This window comes from Fundulus heteroclitus, unplaced genomic scaffold, assembly GCF_011125445.2.
Source record: "Fundulus heteroclitus isolate FHET01 unplaced genomic scaffold, MU-UCD_Fhet_4.1 scaffold_52, whole genome shotgun sequence".
Classification (NCBI taxonomy): Eukaryota; Metazoa; Chordata; class Actinopteri; order Cyprinodontiformes; family Fundulidae; genus Fundulus; species Fundulus heteroclitus.
Genome location: NW_023396945.1, coordinates 1,320,394 through 1,344,731, shown reverse-complemented (window position 1 = coordinate 1,344,731; position 24,338 = coordinate 1,320,394). Strand labels below are relative to the sequence as shown.

The window sequence follows — 24,338 nt, the reverse complement described above, 5'->3', positions numbered from 1 at the left end:
GTGATGAAAACCAAGTTTTCCAGATTTAAGCACAACCCATTGGCGATATTTTGAATTTTCTCTAGTTGATGGGCTAAGAAGTGGTCCAGGATTCCTTAGTTTGAAAACTATCAAAGTTTCCACAGCATTCTAACATTTTTCTGCTGTTTGCATAGCTTTGAGTGAACTTCATTTCTGCTGAAAAGTTTAGGGCTGTGTGAGCAAGTTGGCAATACTTTCCAAGGGATGTGTTCAGGAGAGTCACCAACTGTTGTAGTAAGTGACCAATATTGTCACACACAAAGGAGGATGTTTGGTAGGATGTTTCTTCTTCTGCTTATAATGTAACTTTCAATGAGCCTTTTATTATATCCTAAATCTAGGTGTCATTGTGGCGTATCCTGTCTGCGTTTTTGCACTTGTCACAGTCCGAATTGGCGTTGTGGAACAATGAAGTTATTTTTGTTTCTTTTCTATGTTTGGTAAAGAAGTTAGTGTGACTTGGACGAGTAGTATTTGACACTGACAAATTCTCCCACACAAAAACCTTTAGATTTGACTAGTTCAAGGTCTATGGAATTCCGTTTGTGCCGTCGGAAAAGATATTAAGGGTTCAGTACATGAGTGCGACGGCCTCCCATACCACTGTGCCGGCCAAGTCTCTGTGGCGCAATTGGTTAGCGCGTTCGGCTTTTAACCGAAAGGATGGTGGTTCGAGCCCACCCAGGGACGGTTGTTTGCTTTAAAACGCAGATTGAGTTAAAGCAACAATCCTCTACACAACCATGTTTGAGCAATACTTGCCAAATTGTTAGATAAAATCGGCTTGCCACGTATCCTGTATTTGAACCTCTTCAAAGATCCAAATAAACAATATTCATAACAGCTGTCAATGAGGAATTATACCTAAACTTCTAAAATTCAAGGCAGTTATAAGACTGACCGGTGATGAAAACCACGGTTTTCCAGATTTAAGCACAACCCATTGGCGATATTTTGAATTTTTCTCTTAGTTGATGGCTAAGAAGTGGTCCAGGATTTCCTTAAGTTTGAAAACTCAAAGTTTCCACAGCATCTAACATTTTTCTGCTGTTTGCATAGCTTTGGAACTTCATTTCTGCTGAAAGTTTAGGGCTGTGAAGCAAGGTTGGCAATACTTTCCAAGGGATGTGTTCAGGGAGAGTCACCACTGTGTAGTAAGTGACCAATATTGTCACACACAAAGGAGGATGTTGGTATGGATGTTTTCTCTCTGCTTTATAATGTAACTTTCAATGAGCCTTTTTATTCATATCGCTAAATCTAGTGTGTAATTGTGGCGTATCCTGTCTGCGTTTTGCACTTGTCACGTCCGAATTTGGCCGTTGTGGAACAATGAAGTTATTTTTGTTTCTTTTCTATGTTGGTCAAAGAAGTTTGACTTGGACGAGTAGTATTTGACACTGACAAATTCTCCATCACACAAAACCTTTAGATTTGACTAGTTCAAGGTCTATGGAATTCCGTTTGTGCCGTCAGGAAAAGATATTAAGGGTTCAGTACATGACTGCGACGGCCTCCCATACCACTGTGCGGCCAAGTCTCTGTGGCGCAATTGGTTAGCGCGTTCGGCTGTTAACCGAAAGGATGGTGGTTCGAGCCCACCCAAGGACGTTTGTTTGCTTTAAAACGCAGATTGAGTTAAAGCAACAATCCTCTACACAACCATGTTTGAGCAATACTTGCCAAATTGTTAGATAAATCGGCTTGCCACGTATCCTGTATTTGACCTCTTTCAAAGATCCAAATAAACAATATTCATAACAGCTGTCAATGAGGAATTATACCTAAAATTCAAGGCAGTTATAAGACTGACCGGTGATGAAAACCACAGTTTTCCAGATTTAAGCACAACCCATTGGCGATATTTTGAATTTTTCTCTTAGTTGATGGCTAAGAAGTGGTCCAGGATTTCCTTAAGTTTGAAAACTCAAGTTTCCACAGCATTCTAACATTTTTCTGCTGTTTGCATAGCTTTGAACTTCATTTTCTGCTGAAAGTTTAGGGCTGTGTGAGCAAGGTTGGCAATACTTTCCAAGGGATGTGTTCAGGAGAGTCACCACTGTGTAGTAAGTGACCAATATTGTCACACACAAAGGAGGATGTTTGGTATGGATGTTTCTCTTCTGCTTTATAATGTAACTTTCAATGAGCCTTTTTATTCATATCGCTAATCTAGTGTGTATTGTGGCGTATCCTGTCTGCGTTTTTGCACTTGTCACGTCCGAATTTGGCCGGTGTGGAACAATGAAAGTTATTTTTGTTTCTTTTCTATGTTTGGTCAAAGAAGTTTGACTTGGACGACTTGCATTTGACACTGACAATTCTCCATCACACAAAACCTTTAGATTTGACTAGTTCAAGGTCTATGGAATTCCGTTTGTGCCGTCAGGAAAAGATATTAAGGGTTCAGTACATGAGTGCGACGGCCTCCCATACCACTGTGCCGGCCAAGTCTCTGTGGCGCAATTGGTTAGCGCGTTCGGCTATTAACGAAAGGATGGTGGTTCGAGCCACCCCGGGACATCTGTTTGCTTTAAAACGCAGATTGAGTTAAAGCAAACAATCCTTACACAACCATGTTTGAGCAATACTTGCCAAATTGTTAGATAAAATCGGCTTGCCACGTATCCTGTATTTGACCTCTTTCAAAGATCCAAATAAACAATATTCATAACAGCTGTTCAATGAGGAATTATACCTAAAATTCAAGGCAGTTATAAGACTGACCGGTGATGAAAAACCACAGTTTTCCAGATTTAAGCACAACCCATTGGCGATATTTTGAATTTTTCTCTTAGTTGATGGCTAAGAAGTGGTCCAGGATTTCCTTAAGTTTGAAAACTCAAAGTTTCCACAGCATTCTAACATTTTTCTGCTGTTTGCATAGCTTTTTGAACTTCATTTCTGCTGAAAGTTTAGGGCTGTGTGAGCAAGGTTGGCAATACTTTCCAAGGGATGTGTTCAGGAGAGTCACCACTGTGTAGTAAGTGACCAATATTGTCACACACAAGGAGGATGTTTGGTATGGATGTTTCTCTTCTGCTTTATAATGTAACTTTCAATGAGCCTTTTTATTCATATCGCTAAATCTAGTGTGTAATTATGGCGTATCCTGTCTGCGTTTTTGCACTTGTCACGTCCGAATTTGGCCGTTGTGGAACAATGAAGTTATTTTTGTTTCTTTTCTATGTTTGGTCAAAGAAGTTTGACTTGGACGACTTGCATTTGACACTGACAAATTCTCCATCACACAAACCTTAGATTTGACTAGTTCAAGGTCTATGGAATTCCGTTTGTGCCGTCAGGAAAAGATATTAAGGGTTCAGTACATGAGTGCGACGGCCTCCCATACCACTGTGCCGGCCAAGTCTCTGTGGCGCAATTGGTTAGCGCGTTCGGCTATTAACCGAAAGGATGGTGGTTCGAGCCCACCCAGGGACGTCTGTTTGCTTTAAAACGCAGATTTAGTTAAAGCAACAATCCTCTACACAACCATGTTTGAGCAATACTTGCCAAATTGTTAGATAAAATCGGCTTGCCACGTATCCTGTATTTGACCTCTTTCAAAGATCCAAATAAGCAATATTCATAACAGCTGTCAATGAGGAATTATACCTAAAATTCAAGGCAGTTATAAGACTGACCGGTGATGAAAACCACAGTTTTCCAGATTTAAGCACAACCCATTGGCGATATTTTGAATTTTTCTCTTAGTTGATGGCTAAGAAGTGGTCCAGGATTTCCTTAAGTTTGAAAACTCAAAGTTTCCACAGCATTCTAACATTTTTTCTGCTGTTTGCATAGCTTTGAAACTTCATTTCTGCTGAAAGTTTAGGGCTGTGTGAGCAAGGTTGGCAATACTTTCCAAGGGATGTGTTCAGGAGAGTCACCACTGTGTAGTAAGTGACCAATATTGTCACACACAAAGGAGGATGTTTGGTATGGATGTTTCTCTTCTGCTTTATAATGTAACTTTCAATGAGCCTTTTTATTTCATATCGCTAAATCTAGTGTGTAATTGTGGCGTATCCTGTCTGCGTTTTTGCACTTGTCACGTCCGAATTGGCCGTTGTGGAACAATGAAGTTATTTTTGTTTCTTTTCTATGTTTGGTCAAAGAAGTTTGACTTGGACGACTTGCATTTGACACTGACAAATTCTCCATCACACAAAACCTTTAGATTTGACTAGTTCAAGGTCTATGGAATTCCGTTTGTGCCGTCAGGAAAAGATATTAAGGGTTCAGTACATGAGTGCGACGGCCTCCCATACCACTGTGCCGGCCAAGTCTCTGTGGCGCAATTGGTTAGCGCGTTCGGCTGTTAACCGAAAGGATGGTGGTTCGAGCCCACCCAGGGACGTCTGTTTGCTTTAAAACGCAGATTGAGTTAAAGCAACAATCCTCTACACAACCATGTTTGAGCAATACTTGCCAAATTGTTAGATAAAATCGGCTTGCCACGTATCCTGTATTTGACCTCTTTCAAAGATCCAAATAAACAATATTCATAACAGCTGTCAATGAGGAATTATACCTAAACTTCTAAAATTCAAGGCAGTTATAAGACTGACCGGTGATGAAAACCACGGTTTTCCAGATTTAAGCACAACCCATTGGCGATATTTTGAATTTTTCTCTTAGTTGATGGCTAAGAAGTGGTCCAGGATTTCCTTAAGTTTGAAAACTCAAAGTTTCCACAGCATTCTAACATTTTTCTGCTGTTTGCATAGCTTTGAACTTCATTTCTGCTGAAAGTTTAGGGCTGTGTGAGCAAGGTTGGCAATACTTTCCAAGGGATGTGTTCAGGAGAGTCACCACTGTGTAGTAAGTGACCAATATTGTCACACACAAAGGAGGATGTTTGGTATGGATGTTTCTCTTCTGCTTTATAATGTAACTTTCAATGAGCCTTTTTATTCATATCGCTAAATCTAGTGTGTAATTGTGGCGTATACTGTCTGCGTTTTTGCACTTGTCACGTCCGAATTTGGCCGTTGTGGAACAATGAAGTTATTTTTGTTTCTTTTCTATGTTTGGTCAAAGAGGTTTGACTTGGACGAGTAGTATTTGACACTGACAAATTCTCCATCACACAAAACCTTTAGATTTGACTAGTTCAAGGTCTATGGAATTCCGTTTGTGCCGTCAGGAAAAGATATTAAGGGTTCAGTACATGACTGCGACGGCCTCCCATACCACTGTGCCGGCCAAGTCTCTGTGGCGCAATTGGTTAGTGCGTTCGGCTGTTAACCGAAAGGATGGTGGTTCGAGCCCACCCAGGGACGTTTGTTTGCTTTAAAACGCAGATTGAGTTAAAGCAACAATCCTCTACACAACCATGTTTGAGCAATACTTGCCAAATTGTTAGATAAAATCGGCTTGCCACGTATCCTGTATTTGACCTCTTTCAAAGATCCAAATAAACAATATTCATAACAGCTGTCAATGAGGAATTATACCTAAAATTCAAGGCAGTTATAAGACTGACCGGTGATGAAAACCACAGTTTTCCAGATTTAAGCACAACCCATTGGCGATATTTTGAATTTTTCTCTTAGTTGATGGCTAAGAAGTGGTCCAGGATTTCCTTAAGTTTGAAAACTCAAAGTTTCCACAGCATTCTAACTTTTTTCTGCTGTTTGCATAGCTTTGAACTTCATTTCTGCTGAAAGTTTAGGGCTGTGTGAGCAAGGTTGGCAATACTTTCCAAGGGATGTGTTCAGGAGAGTCACCACTGTGTAGTAAGTGACCAATATTGTCACACACAAAGGAGGATGTTTGGTATGGATGTTTCTCTTCTGCTTTATAATGTAACTTTCAATGAGCCTTTTTATTCATATCGCTAAATCTAGTGTGTAATTGTGGCGTATCCTGTCTGCGTTTTTGCACTTGTCACGTCCGAATTTGGCCGTTGTGGAACAATGAAGTTATTTTTGTTTCTTTTCTATGTTTGGTCAAAGAAGTTTGACTTGGACGACTTGCATTTGACACTGACAAATTCTCCATCACACAAAACCTTTAGATTTGACTAGTTCAAGGTCTATGGAATTCCGTTTGTGCCGTCAGGAAAAGATATTAAGGGTTCAGTACATGAGTGCGACGGCCTCCCATACCACTGTGCCGGCCAAGTCTCTGTGGCGCAATTGGTTAGCGCGTTCGGCTGTTAACCGAAAGGATGGTGGTTCGAGCCCACCCAGGGACATCTGTTTGCTTTAAAACGCAGATTGAGTTAAAGCAACAATCCTCTACACAACCATGTTTGAGCAATACTTGCCAAATTGTTAGATAAAATCAGCTTGCCACGTATCCTGTATTTGACCTCTTTCAAAGATCCAACTAAACAATATTCATAACAACTGTCAATGAGGAATTATACCTAAACTTCTAAAATTCAAGGCAGTTATAAGACTGACCGGTGATGAAAACCACGGTTTTCCAGATTTAAGCACAACCCATTGGCGATATTTTGAATTTTTCTCTTAGTTGATGGCTAAGAAGTGGTCCAGGATTTCCTTAAGTTTGAAAACTCAAAGTTTCCACAGCATTCTAACATTTTTCTGCTGTTTGCATAGCTTTGAACTTCATTTCTGCTGAAAGTTTAGGGCTGTGTGAGCAAGGTTGGCAATACTTTCCAAGGGATGTGTTCAGGAGAGTCACCACTGTGTAGTAAGTGACCAATATTGTCACACACAAAGGAGGATGTTTGGTATGGATGTTTCTCTTCTGCTTTATAATGTAACTTTCAATGAGCCTTTTTATTCATATCGCTAAATCTAGTGTGTAATTGTGGCGTATACTGTCTGCGTTTTTGCACTTGTCACGTCCGAATTTGGCCGTTGTGGAACAATGAAGTTATTTTTGTTTCTTTTCTATGTTTGGTCAAAGAGGTTTGACTTGGACGAGTAGTATTTGACACTGACAAATTCTCCATCACACAAAACCTTTAGATTTGACTAGTTCAAGGTCTATGGAATTCCGTTTGTGCCGTCAGGAAAAGATATTAAGGGTTCAGTACATGACTGCGACGGCCTCCCATACCACTGTGCCGGCCAAGTCTCTGTGGCGCAATTGGTTAGCGCGTTCGGCTGTTAACCGAAAGGATGGTGGTTCGAGCCCACCCAGGGACGTTTGTTTGCTTTAAAACGCAGATTGAGTTAAAGCAACAATCCTCTACACAACAATGTTTGAGCAATACTTGCCAAATTGTTAGATAAAATCGGCTTGCCACGTATCCTGTATTTGACCTCTTTCAAAGATCCAAATAAACAATATTCATAACAGCTGTCAATGAGGAATTATACCTAAACTTCTAAAATTCAAGGCAGTTATAAGACTGACCGGTGATGAAAACCACGTTTTCCAGATTTAAGCACAACCCATTGGCGATATTTTTAATTTTTCTCTTAGTTGATGGCTAAGAAGTGGTCCAGGATTTCCTTAAGTTTGAAAACTCAAAGTTTCCACAGCATTCTAACATTTTTCTGCTGTTTGCATAGCTTTGAACTTCATTTCTGCTGAAAGTTTAGGGCTGTGTAAGCAAGGTTGGCAATACTTTCCAAGGGATGTGTTCAGGAGAGTCACCACTGTGTAGTAAGTGACCAATATTGTCACACACAAAGGAGGATGTTTGGTATGGATGTTTCTCTTCTGCTTTATAATGTAACTTTCAATGAGCCTTTTTATTCATATCGCTAAATCTAGTGTGTAATTGTGGCGTATCCTGTCTGCGTTTTTGCACTTGTCACGTCCGAATTTGGCCGTTGTGGAACAATGAAGTTATTTTTGTTTCTTTTCTATGTTTGGTCAAAGAAGTTTGACTTGGACGAGTAGTATTTGACACTGACAAATTCTCTATCACACAAAACCTTTAGATTTGACTAGTTCAAGGTCTATGGAATTCCGTTTGTGCCGTCAGGAAAAGATATTAAGGGTTCAGTACATGACTGCAACGGCCTCCCATACCGCTGTGCCGGCCAAGTCTCTGTGGCGCAATTGGTTGGTGCGTTCGGCTGTTAACCGAAAGGATGGTGGTTCGAGCCCACCTAGGGACGTTTGTTTGCTTTAAAACGCAGATTGAGTTAAAGCAACAATCCTCTACACAACCATGTTTGAGCAATACTTGCCAAATTGTTAGATAAAATCGGCTTGCCACGTATCCTGTATTTGACCTCTTTCAAAGATCCAAATAAACAATATTCATAACAGCTGTCAATGAGGAATTATACCTAAAATTCAAGGCAGTTATAAGACTGACCGGTGATGAAAACCACAGTTTTCCAGATTTAAGCACAACCCATTGGCGATATTTTGAATTTTTCTCTTAGTTGATGGCTAAGAAGTGGTCCAGGATTTCCTTAAGTTTGAAAACTCAAAGTTTCCACAGCATTCTAACATTTTTCTGCTGTTTGCATAGCTTTGAACTTCATTTCTGCTGAAAGTTTAGGGCTGTGTGAGCAAGGTTGGCAATACTTTCCAAGGGATGTGTTCAGGAGAGTCACCACTGTGTAGTAAGTGACCAATATTGTCACACACAAAGGAGGATGTTTGGTATGGATGTTTCTCTTCTGCTTTATACTGTAACTTTCAATGAGCCTTTTTATTCATATCGCTAAATCTAGTGTGTAATTGTGGCGTATCCTGTCTGCGTTTTTGCACTTGTCACGTCCGAATTTGGCCGTTGTGGAACAATGAAGTTATTTTTGTTTCTTTTCTATGTTTGGTCAAAGAAGTTTGACTTGGACGAGTAGTATTTGACACTGACAAATTCTCCATCACACAAAACCTTTAGATTTGACTAGTTCAAGGTCTATGGAATTCCGTTTGTGCCGTCAGGAAAAGATATTAAGGGTTCAGTACATGACTGCGACGGCCTCCCATACCACTGTGCCGGCCAAGTCTCTGTGGCGCAATTGGTTAGCGCGTTCGGCTGTTAACCGAAAGGATGGTGGTTCGAGCCCACCCAGGGACGTTTGTTTGCTTTAAAACGCAGATTGAGTTAAAGCAACAATCCTCTACACAACCATGTTTGAGCAATACTTGCCAAATTGTTAGATAAAATCAGCTTGCCACGTATCCTGTATTTGACCTCTTTCAAAGATCCAAATAAACAATATTCATAACAGCTGTCAATGAGGAATTATACCTAAACTTCTAAAATTCAAGGCAGTTATAAGACTGACCGGTGATGAAAACCACGGTTTTCCAGATTTAAGCACAACCCATTGGCGATATTTTGAATTTTTCTCTTAGTTGATGGCTAAGAAGTGGTCCAGGATTTCCTTAAGTTTGAAAACTCAAAGTTTCCACAGCATTCTAACATTTTTCTGCTGTTTGCATAGCTTTGAACTTCATTTCTGCTGAAAGTTTAGGGCTGTGTGAGCAAGGTTGGCAATACTTTCCAAGGGATGTGTTCAGGAGAGTCACCACTGTGTAGTAAGTGACCAATATTGTCACACACAAAGGAGGATGTTTGGTATGGATGTTTCTCTTCTGCTTTATAATGTAACTTTCAATGAGCCTTTTTATTCATATCGCTAAATCTAGTGTGTAATTGTGGCGTATACTGTCTGCGTTTTTGCACTTGTCACGTCCGAATTTGGCCGTTGTGGAACAATGAAGTTATTTTTTTTTCTTTTCTATGTTTGGTCAAAGAGGTTTGACTTGGACGAGTAGTATTTGACACTGACAAATTCTCCATCACACAAAACCTTTAGATTTGACTAGTTCAAGGTCTATGGAATTCCGTTTGTGCCGTCAGGAAAAGATATTAAGGGTTCAGTACATGACTGCGACGGCCTCCCATACCACTGTGCCGGCCAAGTCTCTGTGGCGCAATTGGTTAGCGCGTTCGGCTGTTAACCAAAAGGATGGTGGTTCGAGCCCACCCAGGGACGTTTGTTTGCTTTAAAACGCAGATTGAGTTAAAGCAACAATCCTCTACACAACCATGTTTGAGCAATACTTGCCAAATTGTTAGATAAAATCGGCTTGCCACGTATCCTGTATTTGACCTCTTTCAAAGATCCAAATAAACAATATTCATAACAGCTGTCAATGAGGAATTATACCTAAAATTCAAGGCAGTTATAAGACTGACCGGTGATGAAAACCACAGTTTTCCAGATTTAAGCACAACCCATTGGCGATATTTTGAATTTTTCTCTTAGTTGATGGCTAAGAAGTGGTCCAGGATTTCCTTAAGTTTGAAAACTCAAAGTTTCCACAGCATTCTAACATTTTTCTGCTGTTTGCATAGCTTTGAACTTCATTTCTGCTGAAAGTTTAGGGCTGTGTGAGCAAGGTTGGCAATACTTTCCAAGGGATGTGTTCAGGAGAATCACCACTGTGTAGTAAGTAACCAATATTGTCACACACAAAGGAGGATGTTTGGTATGGATGTTTCTCTTCTGCTTTATAATGTAACTTTCAATGAGCCTTTTTATTCATATCGCTAAATCTAGTGTGTAATTGTGGCGTATACTGTCTGCGTTTTTGCACTTGTCACGTCCGAATTTGGCCGTTGTGGAACAATGAAGTTATTTTTGTTTCTTTTCTATGTTTGGTCAAAGAAGTTTGACTTGGACGAGTAGTATTTGACACTGACAAATTCTCCATCACACAAAACCTTTAGATTTGACTAGTTCAAGGTCTATGGAATTCCGTTTGTGCCGTCAGGAAAAGATATTAAGGGTTCAGTACATGACTGCGACGGCCTCCCATACCACTGTGCCGGCCAAGTCTCTGTGGCGCAATTGGTTAGCGCGTTCGGCTGTTAACCGAAAGGATGGTGGCTCGAGCCCACCCGGGGACGTTTGTTTGCTTTAAAACGCAGATTGAGTTAAAGCAACAATCCTCTACACAACCATGTTTGAGCAATACTTGCCAAATTGTTAGATAAAATCGGCTTGCCACGTATCCTGTATTTGACCTCTTTCAAAGATCCAAATAAACAATATTCATAACAGCTGTCAATGAGGAATTATACCTAAACTTCTAAAATTCAAGGCAGTTATAAGACTGACCGGTGATGAAAACCACGGTTTTCCAGATTTAAGCACAACCCATTGGCGATATTTTGAATTTTTCTCTTAGTTGATGGCTAAGAAGTGGTCCAGGATTTCCTTAAGTTTGAAAACTCAAAGTTTCCACAGCATTCTAACATTTTTCTGCTGTTTGCATAGCTTTGAACTTCATTTCTGCTGAAAGTTTAGGGCTGTGTGAGCAAGGTTGGCAATACTTTCCAAGGGATGTGTTCAGGAGAGTCACCACTGTGTAGTAAGTGACCAATATTGTCACACACAAAGGAGGATGTTTGGTATGGATGTTTCTCTTCTGCTTTATAATGTAACTTTCAATGAGCCTTTTTATTCATATCGCTAAATCTAGTGTGTAATTGTGGCGTATACTGTCTGCGTTTTTGCACTTGTCACGTCCGAATTTGGCCGTTGTGGAACAATGAAGTTATTTTTGTTTCTTTTCTATGTTTGGTCAAAGAGGTTTGACTTGGACGAGTAGTATTTGACACTGACAAATTCTCCATCACACAAAACCTTTAGATTTGACTAGTTCAAGGTCTATGGAATTCCGTTTGTGCCGTCAGGAAAAGATATTAAGGGTTCAGTACATGACTGCGACGGCCTCCCATACCACTGTGCCGGCCAAGTCTCTGTGGCGCAATTGGTTAGCGCGTTCGGCTGTTAACCGAAAGGATGGTGGTTCGAGCCCACCCAGGGACGTTTGTTTGCTTTAAAACGCAGATTGAGTTAAAGCAACAATCCTCTACACAACCATGTTTGAGCAATACTTGCCAAATTGTTAGATAAAATCGGCTTGCCACGTATCCTGTATTTGACCTCTTTCAAAGATCCAAATAAACAATATTCATAACAGCTGTCAATGAGGAATTATACCTAAACTTCTAAAATTCAAGGCAGTTATAAGACTGAATCGGTGATGAAAACCACGGTTTTCCAGATTTAAGCACAACCCATTGGCGATATTTTGAATTTTTCTCTTAGTTGATGGCTAAGAAGTGGTCCAGGATTTCCTTAAGTTTGAAAACTCAAAGTTTCCACAGCATTCTAACATTTTTCTGCTGTTTGCATAGCTTTGAACTTCATTTCTGCTGAAAGTTTAGGGCTGTGTGAGCAAGGTTGGCAATACTTTCCAAGGGATGTGTTCAGGAGAGTCACCACTGTGTAGTAAGTGACCAATATTGTCACACACAAAGGAGGATGTTTGGTATGGATGTTTCTCTTCTGCTTTATAATGTAACTTTCAATGAGCCTTTTTATTCATATCGCTAAATCTAGTGTGTAATTGTGGCGTATCCTGTCTGCGTTTTTGCACTTGTCACGTCCGAATTTGGCCGTTGTGGAACATTGAAGTTATTTTTGTTTCTTTTCTATGTTTGGTCAAAGAAGTTTGACTTGGACGAGTAGTATTTGACACTGACAAATTCAGAAAATATCTGGGGTACCGTCAAGAGGAGAGTGAGAGGCGCCAGACCCAACAATGCAGAAGACCTGAAGGCCGCTATCAAAGCAACCTGGAATTCCATCATAACTCAGCAAAACCACAGGCTGATCGCCTTCATACCACGCTGCATTGATGTAATAATTCATGCAAAAGGCCCAACCAAGTATTGAGTCCATTTTTAGAAGCCTGACATATGTTTAAAATATCATATTTTAATGATGTTATTATTTTTCTGAGAAACCAAAATTTCGGTTTTCATTTTCTGTGAGCCATAATCATTAAAACTACAAGAAATAAAGGCTTGGAATGTTTCATTCTATGTATAATGAATCTATACAAGTTTCACTTTCTGAAAAGTCTTTGATATGTACCTGTATCTGTTTGTCTGTCTACACACACACACACACACACACACACACACACACACACACACACACGAACTACATGAATGTACTTTGATCTAAACCTGTTTACTGTAACTCTTGTCTGTATGTTTAGGTTTGTTTTTTTTACCAATTACGTCAAAGTATTTGCTGCGGAACTGCTAAACAAGGTCATGGACTACCAGCTTACCAATTTTGCGAATGCACCATTTTTGTTTCTCAGTGCCATTTTGTAGTCCCAGTTGAAAGACGCTGAAGCTACAAGTGGATAAGTCAACATGTTTGGTTGGTCATTACAGCATCCACCCAAAGCATACTATAAAAATGGCCAAACTGTGTGGAATGGAACACTCTGATACCTGGACGGGGGCGGGGTGTGAAGTGCCTCTTTTAGATTTAGAGATCGGACCAAAACGAGTTGCTCTCAGACACACCCCGGAACACAGGAAAAAGGGGGTAAATTAACAGCTGAATGATTTCAATGTGAAAAGGAAGAACTGAAAAGCATGATGATGCTCTGTTCAAGGTGATGTGTAGAGTTAGTGTTTTGCTACACAAAACACTAACTTTAAGATGAACTTCTAATGTCTTTCTTCTTACTTCTCTTCAACAAGGACAATATTTTTAGAGGGCACAGCTAACAGTTGTCCTGTGAACATTATCCCATCTGAGTAGTGGCTCTTTATAGCTCCCCCAGTTACTCTAGGCCTCTTGACTGTTCCTCTGATTAATGCTGTCCTACCAAACCTGTCAGTTTAGGTGGGCGAATATGTCTTGGTTGGTCTGCCGTTGTCCCATATTCTGTATATTTCTGAAAGCTTCATGAGTTGTTCCAAGCTTATTGCCCTGTCTGCTGTGTTCCTTGGACTTCTTTGTGACTTCTGTTCTGTAACAAACCACTGAGGTCTCCACAGAACAGCTTTACAGTTTCAACCTCGTTTACAAATTAGGTGACCTCTGAAGGCAGACCAAAGGTGGCTCAATACAAATGCATACCCCACCTGTTATTTTTTTATGTGTTTCACTATGCATCCTTTTCCTTAAACTTCCCATTTATACCCCACTTGTTGTTGGTCTATCTATTAAAATCCCAACAAAACACATTAACGTTTGTGGTTTTAACCTGAAAATGTGAAAAAGTTCAGAGGTCATAGGCACTTTTGCAAAGCAAAATGTATACGGAGCTTTGCTTCCACATGTACTCAGTAAATTGTAAGTTTATAGGGATAAATCCTACTTTTAATTGTATATGCCATTAGATGCATACCACACTTTACAAAAACCCAGCAACAGGAGTTGTATGTGAAATGCTTGTTTTTCTAGGCCAACTTGCATATGCAGACAACTTCAGTTTACAAATCCCAGTTTGTTCAGGTTAGAAGTGTTACTATGTGCCTTCAGTTGGACTCAGACTTTTGTCAATCAAAGACAAGAAACAACACAAGACACTTTCAACAATCAATGCCAAACAAAATGAATACAACAGGTTTCTGCAATAAGCTCATCCTAACATTGTTAAGAAGAGATGAATGTGATTCTGCACATGATCACTGAAATACTGTGATAACACAAAATATCTGCACCATCAATTGTAATCAGCGGATGTGCAAAAGGGATCTTGAATCTTTTTCTCGCTGTAATATTAATTCAAGCCACTAGATGGCACCCTGAGGCAGTCCAACTCGACACCCCCTGCACATGCATGTCTGTAATAGAATCTACATTTAAAACAAGATCTAGATAAACACAAAGACCGACAAAAACTCTCTCATGCAGCTTCTGTTGGCCATGTTTGGCTCCTTTGGTATAGAGACCACAGTGTAGGATGGTCCTTCTTCACACTTTTTCAGTCTTTCGACATCCACGGTTCATCTTCTTCAGCAGTAGTAGTGTTCTTGCGCACCCTGACGCGGCCAGTGTTTCTCAGAGTTCTGAACCAACTTGGCAGATTCCAGCTTTAAGCTCTGTGGCGTCTGTAGTCTTTTGTTTGGTGTGCTTTTGCTTAACTCCCACTACAAAAAAGGTCTGAGAGCTGGCAAGTTCCAACAGTGTAACTGTGTCAGTCTTTGACTAGCCTGTAAATATGATGCTGTGCGCCATGCTCGCTTGTAGACACCTCAAAGACGTAAGCTATGCACAGCAGGGTCTCCAGGGTGTCCCTGTTTGTTACCACCTGGAAAAAATAAAAACAGAAGGAAAAAAATAGTCTTAATATTTATGGATTCCTCTCACATGGCTGGGAATGTAGCAGATGGAAAGCTTTGTGCATCTTCATCAATAACTTTACATTTTAAACTGGCATCTCTTAATTTCTCCTTATGCACTACCTTTAGATGTGAAAGGTTGTGCATTCATAGGGGAAATAATGAGAGCGTACAGTATAATTTGTGTTCACTATGAAGAATTAAATATATATATATATTTATTTTAGGGTCCAACTGAACTATTTTAATTAAAAAATATCCTAACTTTTCCAGCAATTTCTGTAACAATATTGACATAAGAGTACAAAACATTGACCTCAGATTCCACTAATCACAAAATAACATGATGGTGATGTTGACTTCATCACCATCATGACTTAGTTTTATAATAAAACTTATACTTATAAAATCAGATCTGTATTATCCTACACTAAATCCAGATTCTTTAAAACTTGGTACGTGATTAGTGATATATATGTATTGTTTGTAATTTAAAAAATGGGAGTTGGAGACTAAGTTTGATTTGACATTGCATCCATTTATCTCCCATGTAGAACAACCAACTATACATTTTGACTCTGAATAAGATGTATTTTCTTCTTGAAGGTCTTTTGGATAACCACTGTGGACTGTTTTGGTTTAGCTTCTATTTTATTTTGCTTTGTGTGACTATAAGTATTTTTTTTTTGTCTTGTCACCCGGATAATAATTAGGTTTTTTTTGTTTTCCTCCTTGAGTTATTTCCTGTTTTTGAGGGTTTGCTTTCTTGTTTCTGTTAAAAAAAAGCTCAATAAATATACTTTGCAAAAAAATAAAAAGAGAGTTGGAGTGCTTTATTTGTTTAGCATCTTAACCAGACCTTTAAAGGACCACAGCTTCAGTTTAAAATCTTGATCTGAGAACATCTAAGGGACAAAAAGCTGTTTTATATATTTTTATTTTTTAATTAATTTATTTTGGGTTTAGTGTGTTCTCTGTCAGTTACTTACAGATCACACTGAGCAATACATTTGCCACATTACAACTTGCAACATCGGGGCATGTGCCATGTCTCATATGCCGTGATTTTGTCAGTTGCAATGTGGCAAATCAAATACAATAAATATGATGTAAAAGACCTATAAGTAATATTGACACCTTGTGGCTCAAATCGGTACAAAAGCTTGCCACTGAAACAATCTAATATGCCATTTTTAAATGGTGTGTTGCTGTTGTGAATTTTTACTTCCACGGGATAGGTATATGACGTTTTATTCTATTTCTAGTCTGCTTCTCTTACTGGCTTCCTTGTTAGCAGGTTGCTGCTCTTTTGCCAAAATAAAATACCAAATGCTGTGCTCTGTTTTTGGAAGTCCGATATGATTGGCTCCTCTCACCAGGAAGTATACACGGGCTACACTCTGAACCAAAGTAGTTCTGGACCTTACCTCTAGATTTGAAAGATGAAAAATGTGACTAAGACATTGAAGATGGTTTATAAAGAATGTTACTTCCATCCCAGGGGACAAATGAAAATGATTTAGGTTGTTTTTACGGTAAATATCTTACTTATTGCTCCTTTAAATGTATATCAGTGTAAAACAAAACACATGTCCTTCTTTTAGGTACTCAAATATGAAAAACGGCAGTAGGACTCAACGACCCAGTTTTCTCCTGGCCATTGAATGCACCATACTATGCACCACCAGGTTGTGTGTTTAACACTCTTTGGCATGAAGCTTCTACGGAGAGAGGAAGACTCAAACGTGGGTAGTTTCTATATCAGTGAGGTGTTTAAAACAAGAGGAAACAAAGAATCTTGTTAAAAGGAAACTGTTTCCAACATCATGTTCAGACCTGTCAGTTATTCATTCAGGCAGGAGATAAAAAGGCTGAACGGAGTGCAGCAAAGCAGCTCTGTTTTATCCTTTTGAGCTTTCAGTCTCTACTATAAAATGTGCAAAATTTTTGGAAATGTTGGCACCCTTGAGGAAATCTCAGATTAGGGGTGGACACTCATGCTAGCAGCAAAAAATGCACTAATACCATATATGAGATGCTACATACAGATCACAATGAATATTGTACTTATTTTGTCTTGTTTAACTGCTTTCTCACACACTCTGATGTTGCCTCTGCTCCAAACATAGCCAGACTTTAAAATATGCTGTTCTTATGCTTTCTTATATCATACAGTAGTTTTCCCAGAGAAGGCAGAATAATACGAAAACAGTCTTGGCAAGTTGAAGCTTTACAGAAACAGGTTGGAAATCAATTCTGATTGGTGTTTTAACTTGAAAAATCAAATCTCAAACTTTCCAGACTTTTTATTACTGCACAGGAAACCTCTTTTTTTAAATACACAATGCTGATATCTACCTAAATCATTGCAAGAGTGTGACAATGCCATGGCAACGCTACAAGCACAACACAAGCGCACAGCTTTAGCAACTCATTGTTGTCTGTATTTTTGCACTGAAAGAAACACTTGTAACAAGAGGCGCTATCCATTGTGCTGCAACAGTAAGTCTCCATGTATCTGCTGTCTGTATGTGATTATGAGCTGCTGGTTAATCTGAACTAAATCAGCCCATTGAGCCCTATAATGACATGCTGCCATGCGGTTGCCAGCGTGGGCTCAATATAGTTATTGTCCCCAGGCTCGTTTTCGCAGGAATGCAGCCGTCAACAGAAGGAACACAAACTTCTTTGAACGTTGTTGCAGATAATGACTCTTGCTGTGGTGATACGCTCCACCCGATGCACTTTCCTCTCAGTGTCTGTTGTCTGAGGAGCACAGCGGCTCATTCAGGAGAATCCAGCTAACTTCAGCATAGATTAAATGATGTGCTAGGACGTATCTGGTCTAAACACTGCCAGACTGTTGGTAGTCCCACTTAAGTGAGGATATTACATGTTTAACAGATTTTTCAAATATTAAAAAAAAAAATATTATGTAAACATCAGCCAGTTGTTTCAGATGTGAGCATCTTATAAGGGTTTTTAATTCGTCACTGTTCTCACATTTCTGAAGGCATATGTTTATCAGAAGATAAATCCAGATTGAGAGACCTATAACCCGAGAGGATAAAATTGTTCTCTTTTGTCACATGAAATACTTTTAGAAAACCAAGAGCATAATGATTTCAGTGGAAAAGTGGATAAAGATAATGTAGTCATGCTGAATTAGAAGAAGTCTTATTTTTTACACCGTGCAGGATAACCAAATCTTAGGATGTTGTTTATTTAAACTAGCCCTGCTTTAAATTTCTTGACAACTATATTCCTGACCTGTCTGCTGTGTTTCTTAGTCTTCATGATACAGTTTGTACATTAATATTCTATAACAAACCACTGAGGCTTTCACAGAACAGCTGGATTTATAGTGAGATTAAATTACACGCATTTGAAATATACTTTCTAATTATGTGAATTCTAAAAGCAAATGGTTGAACTGGTTTTATTTATCTAAATGTGTCCAGGGGGAATAACGGAGGTAAATGCGATGCATGCCATACAAAATACAATGATATATGGAAGTTTATGTTTAGGGTGTGAATACTTTTGTAAGAGTTTGCCGTTTGGTAACAGAGAGGATAAGACTGTTTGGTGTGGACCTTGTAAAGCAAACAATCTGCACAGTGAAGTTGCAGAAAAGAGAAAGTCAATCTTTTCACAATAATCATTCAAATGTTAGCAACATGCGTGGAGACACAGTCTTTAAAGTCTAGTTTACCAGAATAAACCACACATTCTTGTATGTACCTGAAGGATAGTGAAATTTTCCAGTACGCTGTTCATCATGTATTTCTCAGGGAGGTGTTTGAGCTTGTGGATGAAATTAATCATGTATTCACATAGCGGAGATCGGTGGATCCGAAACACGTATCGTCCGTTCTCAAAGCGCGCGTACTCCGTCTGTGAAAAATAAAGATAGCAAATTAATCCCACATCTAAGAGATCCCCACATTCTGAAAGAGAAGTTAACAGACAGGAAAAGGGTAAAAAATGTTCCATCTACAAAAGAAAAACAAAAACCCATAAGGGTGTATGGTCCACTGACACTTCAATAGATACAGTGGTTTCATGGGATAAGCTGTAATGTGAATAATGCAATATATCTAATGCAGCATATGGCATGCCACATTTGACATTAAACACATTTCTCGTGACGACTGTAATCAAATAGTGAAACCATTAAATATAATCATGTGGCCTGCTGAGGCCGATGGCTCAACCAGGAGATATGGGCTTTGTGTTCATATTGTACAATCCATCAGCCCTGTGTGGGGACTGAGTGGCCACTCAGTATAGTTAACTGGAAAAACAGGACTTAGTCAGATTGGGGAGATTTTATGAGTCAGTTTCCTGACCACAGATCGGAGGAAGCTGACAGGAATCCATCTGAGCCAGCAGGGAGGAAACTGTGGGTCGTGTCCCTTTAATGTTGAAATTGAAAGAGAGATGACTGACGTTCTCCACTGTCTTACCTCCACCTTCTCCACCACCTGTTTGCCAAAAGAGCAGACCTTAGTGGATGAGGTGATAATCATGTTCTCAGAGCTCTCATACTGGCTGGAAACGCCGTAGAAGAAGCTGCTGTCATCCTGTAGGTTTAGACTGAGGTCCGCCTAGAAGAAGGGCAAAAACACACTAGGGTCAGCTTATCAAAATTAATTTGTATTCTACTCTGTAATACATTGAACATGTCCACTTGACCATCTGTTTTTTCCCTATATATTTCCTGAGTTTTTTTTTTTTTTGCAATGCTGATTTTTAAGGTTTCAATGTTGTGCTATTTAAGTTATTTCAGTTGCTAATATTAAAATGTTATGATGAGTAATAGAGGAACAAGGAGCGTTGTATGTTTGCCAGAGCAATTGGCTGAGCTTTCTAAGAAAAATACAACTCCACAATTTACAATTTCCCCATTCTTCTTTGAAATGTAGTTCAAGGTCAGTCATATTAGACGGAGGGTGGCTGAACAGAAACCTTCATGTCTTGCCAAACAGTTTCAGCTGGATTTAGGTCAAGAGGTTGACTGAAGGTTTTGGACTGAATATATGTTATGATTATAGGATCTTTTTTCTCTCTTTCTATACACTGAAATGGCTGCATTGACCACTCTATTTGGACTAATCCTGATTTAATCCTGAACGTGCCACTGTAAAAGACTGGCTTTGGACTCTCTGTATTGGTTTTAGCGGTGTATCATTGTCCATATTATCAACCAACCACCGGTGTGTACATGGGATCCTTTGGCAGCTACTGCCATGATTGCATTTGAGATGATCAACAAGTCCAGTTGTTGTTGAGCTACAGGCCTAAATACCCAAATGGGTTGATGACGAGGCCTTATTAACAGTTAATTAAATGATTTCAGAATATTTTTATGTGGTTAAATTTCTAGTTTAAACAAACGTACATCAGTATAATTCATATATTCAATCAGTGACGTGCAGTCAGGGGAGGCAAGTGAGGCCAGGCCTCACTTGTCATCATGGAAAGAAAGAAAATATATAATAATGATAACATAATTGTGATTCACTCAGTCATTTGTAATAAAAGTTCTGTTTTTTTTATCTAATTTCCTAATTTTTTTATAATATTCTATTTAAAATTGCAGACTTTTTGCTGTTTTTCATGTAAATCCTTGGTGGCGCTTGATAGCGAAGCCGGTGAGGCCGCAGCAACTTGGCCTCCCCTTGCTGTCTCTAGATCATACATTCAATTGTTCACGCAGTTATGAACTGATTTTCCACAATTTAATGTATCTAAATTTAATGTAATAAAACCCTTATTTCCATAAGGGTTTTATACATTAATGGGACATTAATGTTTGTGTATTCCAGTCTGCTCATTACCACAAAATATGGCTTTTTTTTGCCCTTTTGTTTTTTTGTGTACATAGTTCCTTAGCTTATCTTAATTTTGCTTAGTAGTTTAGTTAAGTTTCACTAACCTAGTAGAGAGAATTTGTTGAATGAAATATATTGTTAATTCAGATAAACAACATTCTATAGTGGTGTTCTCTGGATGTTCATTTATTCCTGTAAATAAATTCTTGTACTTGAAGAGAAGTTGTCACTCCTTTATTCTATATGTGTGGAGAGTTTGCTGTTAAAATAATCACCCTTCAAACAATTATCCTAATATCAGCTGTTTGGGCTGATATTCACCGGGCAATACCTAGCAGACTAAGAGTTATTTAATAAACACAAATTAATTAAAAAAGATGCGTAATTGCACAACAGTATAAATTCTACCTTATGAAGAAATCATCCCATTCACTATTGTTTATGGTGAACCTATTTCAAATTCCTCCATGTCAGGATCAACAATGTGTGCTTTGACTACACCAATTTCTCGTTTAGAAATGCTACATGTGTGCAGAAAAAGATATTAAAGTTTTTGTTTTTGTTTTTTTTAAGTAAGGATTGCACATTGGACCCTTCACTTGGAGTTCACAAACTTATCTTGCACCGATGTAAAAACCTGCAAACGATTTAAGGTATTCCTTCTGCGTAAACATATAATACATTTAAAAAGCGGAATCTAATTTCAACTCCAAACATTTGCATTCATGATCTTCTTGGGGCAACCTGTTTCTAAGCTGGACTCTAAGGAAGATGATAGTCATGCTCCCTCATACTCAGGTCGAAGCAGATTCGCCCAGTTCTTATCCTCCCAGTGGTTCAGCTTTGAAATGAGGCAGGTATAATCAGATTACAGATCAGACTGAGGTGCCATCTCATCTGTCAGACAACTGGGCTGTTTTACCTTTTCCCCCTGTCGGGCTCTTGTCCTCTAATGGGCCATTGAGACAGCGCTCAGCCTCCCCTCATCTCTTCATCACCCTGTTTGTCTTCATCCCTAGCTCATGTAATTTCTCTATTTGTCTTCATCCCTAGGGCCGTGTGGCCCTCCCCAAACTGCTGTCCTCTGCCTCCCTAACAGCCAGCGAGGGAATTCATCCAATTACAATCATCAGTGTGCAATTGGCTGATTAGATCATGGTGGACTGGCTGGCTGTGTAACAATTTAGCTGAGCCGGTTCAAATCAGATTCCCCCTGCACTTCAAAGGCGTGAGACAATCCGTTAGGACAGGGCCACGGGCGCTGGGAGGGAGAGGAGCCGGGCAGCCAGTGGCCGACAGGAGGCTTTGCAGGAAATTCAATCTAGAATACCATAGCTTTAGAGGTGGGTCAGTCGCCTGTCACTGTCCCCATGCCAACCTGCGCCTCAGCACACCCCCACAGTCATGACCTGCCTCCTGGCAGCAGCATAATGAAAAAGGTTTCCACATCTTTTATGTTTTTTATCACGTTTTTGGATGTGTCAAGGATTACACCAAGACAAGTATTTTTGCCTCCAATTGCTGTTTAGTAGTATTTGTGTTTCTTCCCACGGATGCCTTGAAGGCTGGTTGGCAACTTGGAGATATGATAAGCTGAACAAACTTAAGGCACAAAGTGTTACGGGCTTGTTTTCCTCTTGCGCCCAGCCGCAGATGTCACAACCGTTGACTCCACCAGGCTCTGACACGAACCAAGAGAGTAATATTTCACAGACGGATGTCTTGTTGGTTACATGCCATCCAGAATTTCTGCTGCCATCCCTAACTCTTGTTCACGCTGTCTGCATCCCTATTTGTATCTCCTCTTCATTGCTGTCTTGCTCTACTTTTCTTTATAATATACGACATGGTTAGTCATCCCCTTCCTTCCTTAACCCCCGAATCAAATGCCATGGATCCACCAGCTGCTCTTTCCAAGGAATGGAGAAGGTCGATCCAAACAGAGTGGCACTCGCCCATGCCTTTTATCTCTTTACAATAAATAATGTGGATGTCAAGCATGCAAGAAGGCCGATGCCACAAATACACTCCTAACTGGTGGAATGAGAAGCAAGGCGGCACTTTGAACTTGACTTTCTCAGTGTCCTACCTTTGAAACTAGCTGTTTTTCCCCCAGCTAATAATGCAGTTCAATTAAAAAAAATTTATATAGCGCCAATTCATGAAACATGTCATCTCAAGGCACTTTACAAAGTCAAATTCAATCATATTATACAGATTGGGTCAGATTGTACAGATTGGCCAAAAATGTCCTATATAAGGGAACCAGTTGATTGCATCAAAGTCCCGACAAGCAGCATTCACTCCTGGAGAAGCGTAGAGCCACAGGGAGAGTCGTCTGCATTGTCCATGGCTTTGCAGCAATCCCTCATACTGAGCAAGCATGAAGCGGCAGTTAATGTGTCTCTAACTTAAACCATGATAGCCTCCAACAATAATTTATGCAATAAATGCAATGCGGTTTTGCAGAAATGCAGCAAGAGACTGGCGTGTGATCAAAATTAGCCAATTTTCAGCTTGGACTTGACCCATGACTGGTGATTCTAAAACTCAAAAGTCAGATCTATTATGTGATCAGCGAACACACCCTATTAAGTGCTACTGGGTTGTGCTGACAACTAGTTTAGACACTGTTCTTGAAGGAGTAAGACTCTTAAGTTAACTACTTTCAGGATTGGTCAACTGTTTAAAAAGAAAAAATGTGTGCAACATTTCAAGACACGTCTGTGGTTGATTCATGTTGCGTAAGAGATAGAAATGTTTGCAGATAACAGAAAGGCTTAATTGAGAATAGCAATGTTATTTTTTTATCCTTTTTACTTTTTAATCTCTTAGTCTTGGAATCTAGGCTCTGTAAAGGATACACAGAGACTACAGTAATGATAGCTACCTGCACTAAATGTACTAATTGTTAACCCAAGATGCTAAAGATGGTTTAAAATACCACCTCCTACGTCTCCATAATATCTTTATATATGTTAAAATAACAATCAAACCATTTTTAATTCTTTAATTATTCTCATACTTCAGTGCGATTTGGCTTTTAATCATTATTTACACATTATAGCTCTTCTCTCAAGAGAAACTGGATCAGCTAAAATTAATATCTGCAACTCAAAGCTTTACAAAAAGCAGCGATTTAAAATAGAGGTCGACCGATATATCGGCCGGCCGATATTTTTGGCCGAAATCTGAGTTTTTCTTCCTGTATCGGTGTCGGCCGATATGTCCATCTATGGACGTATACGTGCCATGGAAAATAATCAATGCACATGAAAACAATCACCAATCACTACACGTACAGCGCCTAACTTTACAGAAAATAATGTCCATATGAAGCAGTGGTCTGACTTTTTTTCTCCTCCTTACTGTGTCGCTGTGACATGTTTCGTTTAAGAGTTGCAACATGTTTTTTT

At 39.4% G+C, this 24,338-nt stretch overlaps 1 protein-coding gene and 6 non-coding genes across 7 annotated transcripts in view; 6 read left to right on the top strand and 1 right to left on the bottom strand.

Moving 5' to 3' along the window:
- The first annotated feature begins 3,388 nt into the window (after window positions 1-3,388).
- Window positions 3,389-3,462, top strand: trnan-auu. The gene has a single exon. It is a non-coding gene; the product is annotated as a tRNA-Asn (tRNA).
- Window positions 3,463-4,307: 845 nt separating this feature from the next.
- On the top strand, window positions 4,308-4,381 carry trnan-guu. The gene has a single exon. It is a non-coding gene; the product is annotated as a tRNA-Asn (tRNA).
- Window positions 4,382-6,149: 1,768 nt separating this feature from the next.
- Window positions 6,150-6,223, top strand: trnan-guu. Its single transcript has one exon. It is a non-coding gene; the product is annotated as a tRNA-Asn (tRNA).
- An 851-nt stretch (window positions 6,224-7,074) lies between these two features.
- trnan-guu lies at window positions 7,075-7,148 on the top strand. The gene has a single exon. It is a non-coding gene; the product is annotated as a tRNA-Asn (tRNA).
- A 1,767-nt stretch (window positions 7,149-8,915) lies between these two features.
- On the top strand, window positions 8,916-8,989 carry trnan-guu. Its single transcript has one exon. It is a non-coding gene; the product is annotated as a tRNA-Asn (tRNA).
- A 2,693-nt stretch (window positions 8,990-11,682) lies between these two features.
- Window positions 11,683-11,756, top strand: trnan-guu. Its single transcript has one exon. It is a non-coding gene; the product is annotated as a tRNA-Asn (tRNA).
- A 2,338-nt stretch (window positions 11,757-14,094) lies between these two features.
- The window catches only part of LOC105921322 (transcriptional enhancer factor TEF-3), a 37,225-nt gene continuing 26,981 nt past the window's right edge, over window positions 14,095-24,338 (bottom strand). The window contains exons 9-11 of the mRNA XM_036132519.1: window positions 19,555-19,695; window positions 18,830-18,982; window positions 14,095-15,054 (exon numbers count right to left, since the gene is read on the bottom strand). Coding sequence (XP_035988412.1) covers window positions 14,941-15,054; window positions 18,830-18,982; window positions 19,555-19,695 — 408 coding nt within the window. The 3' untranslated portion in view covers window positions 14,095-14,940. The remainder of the gene's footprint in view (window positions 15,055-18,829; window positions 18,983-19,554; window positions 19,696-24,338) is intronic.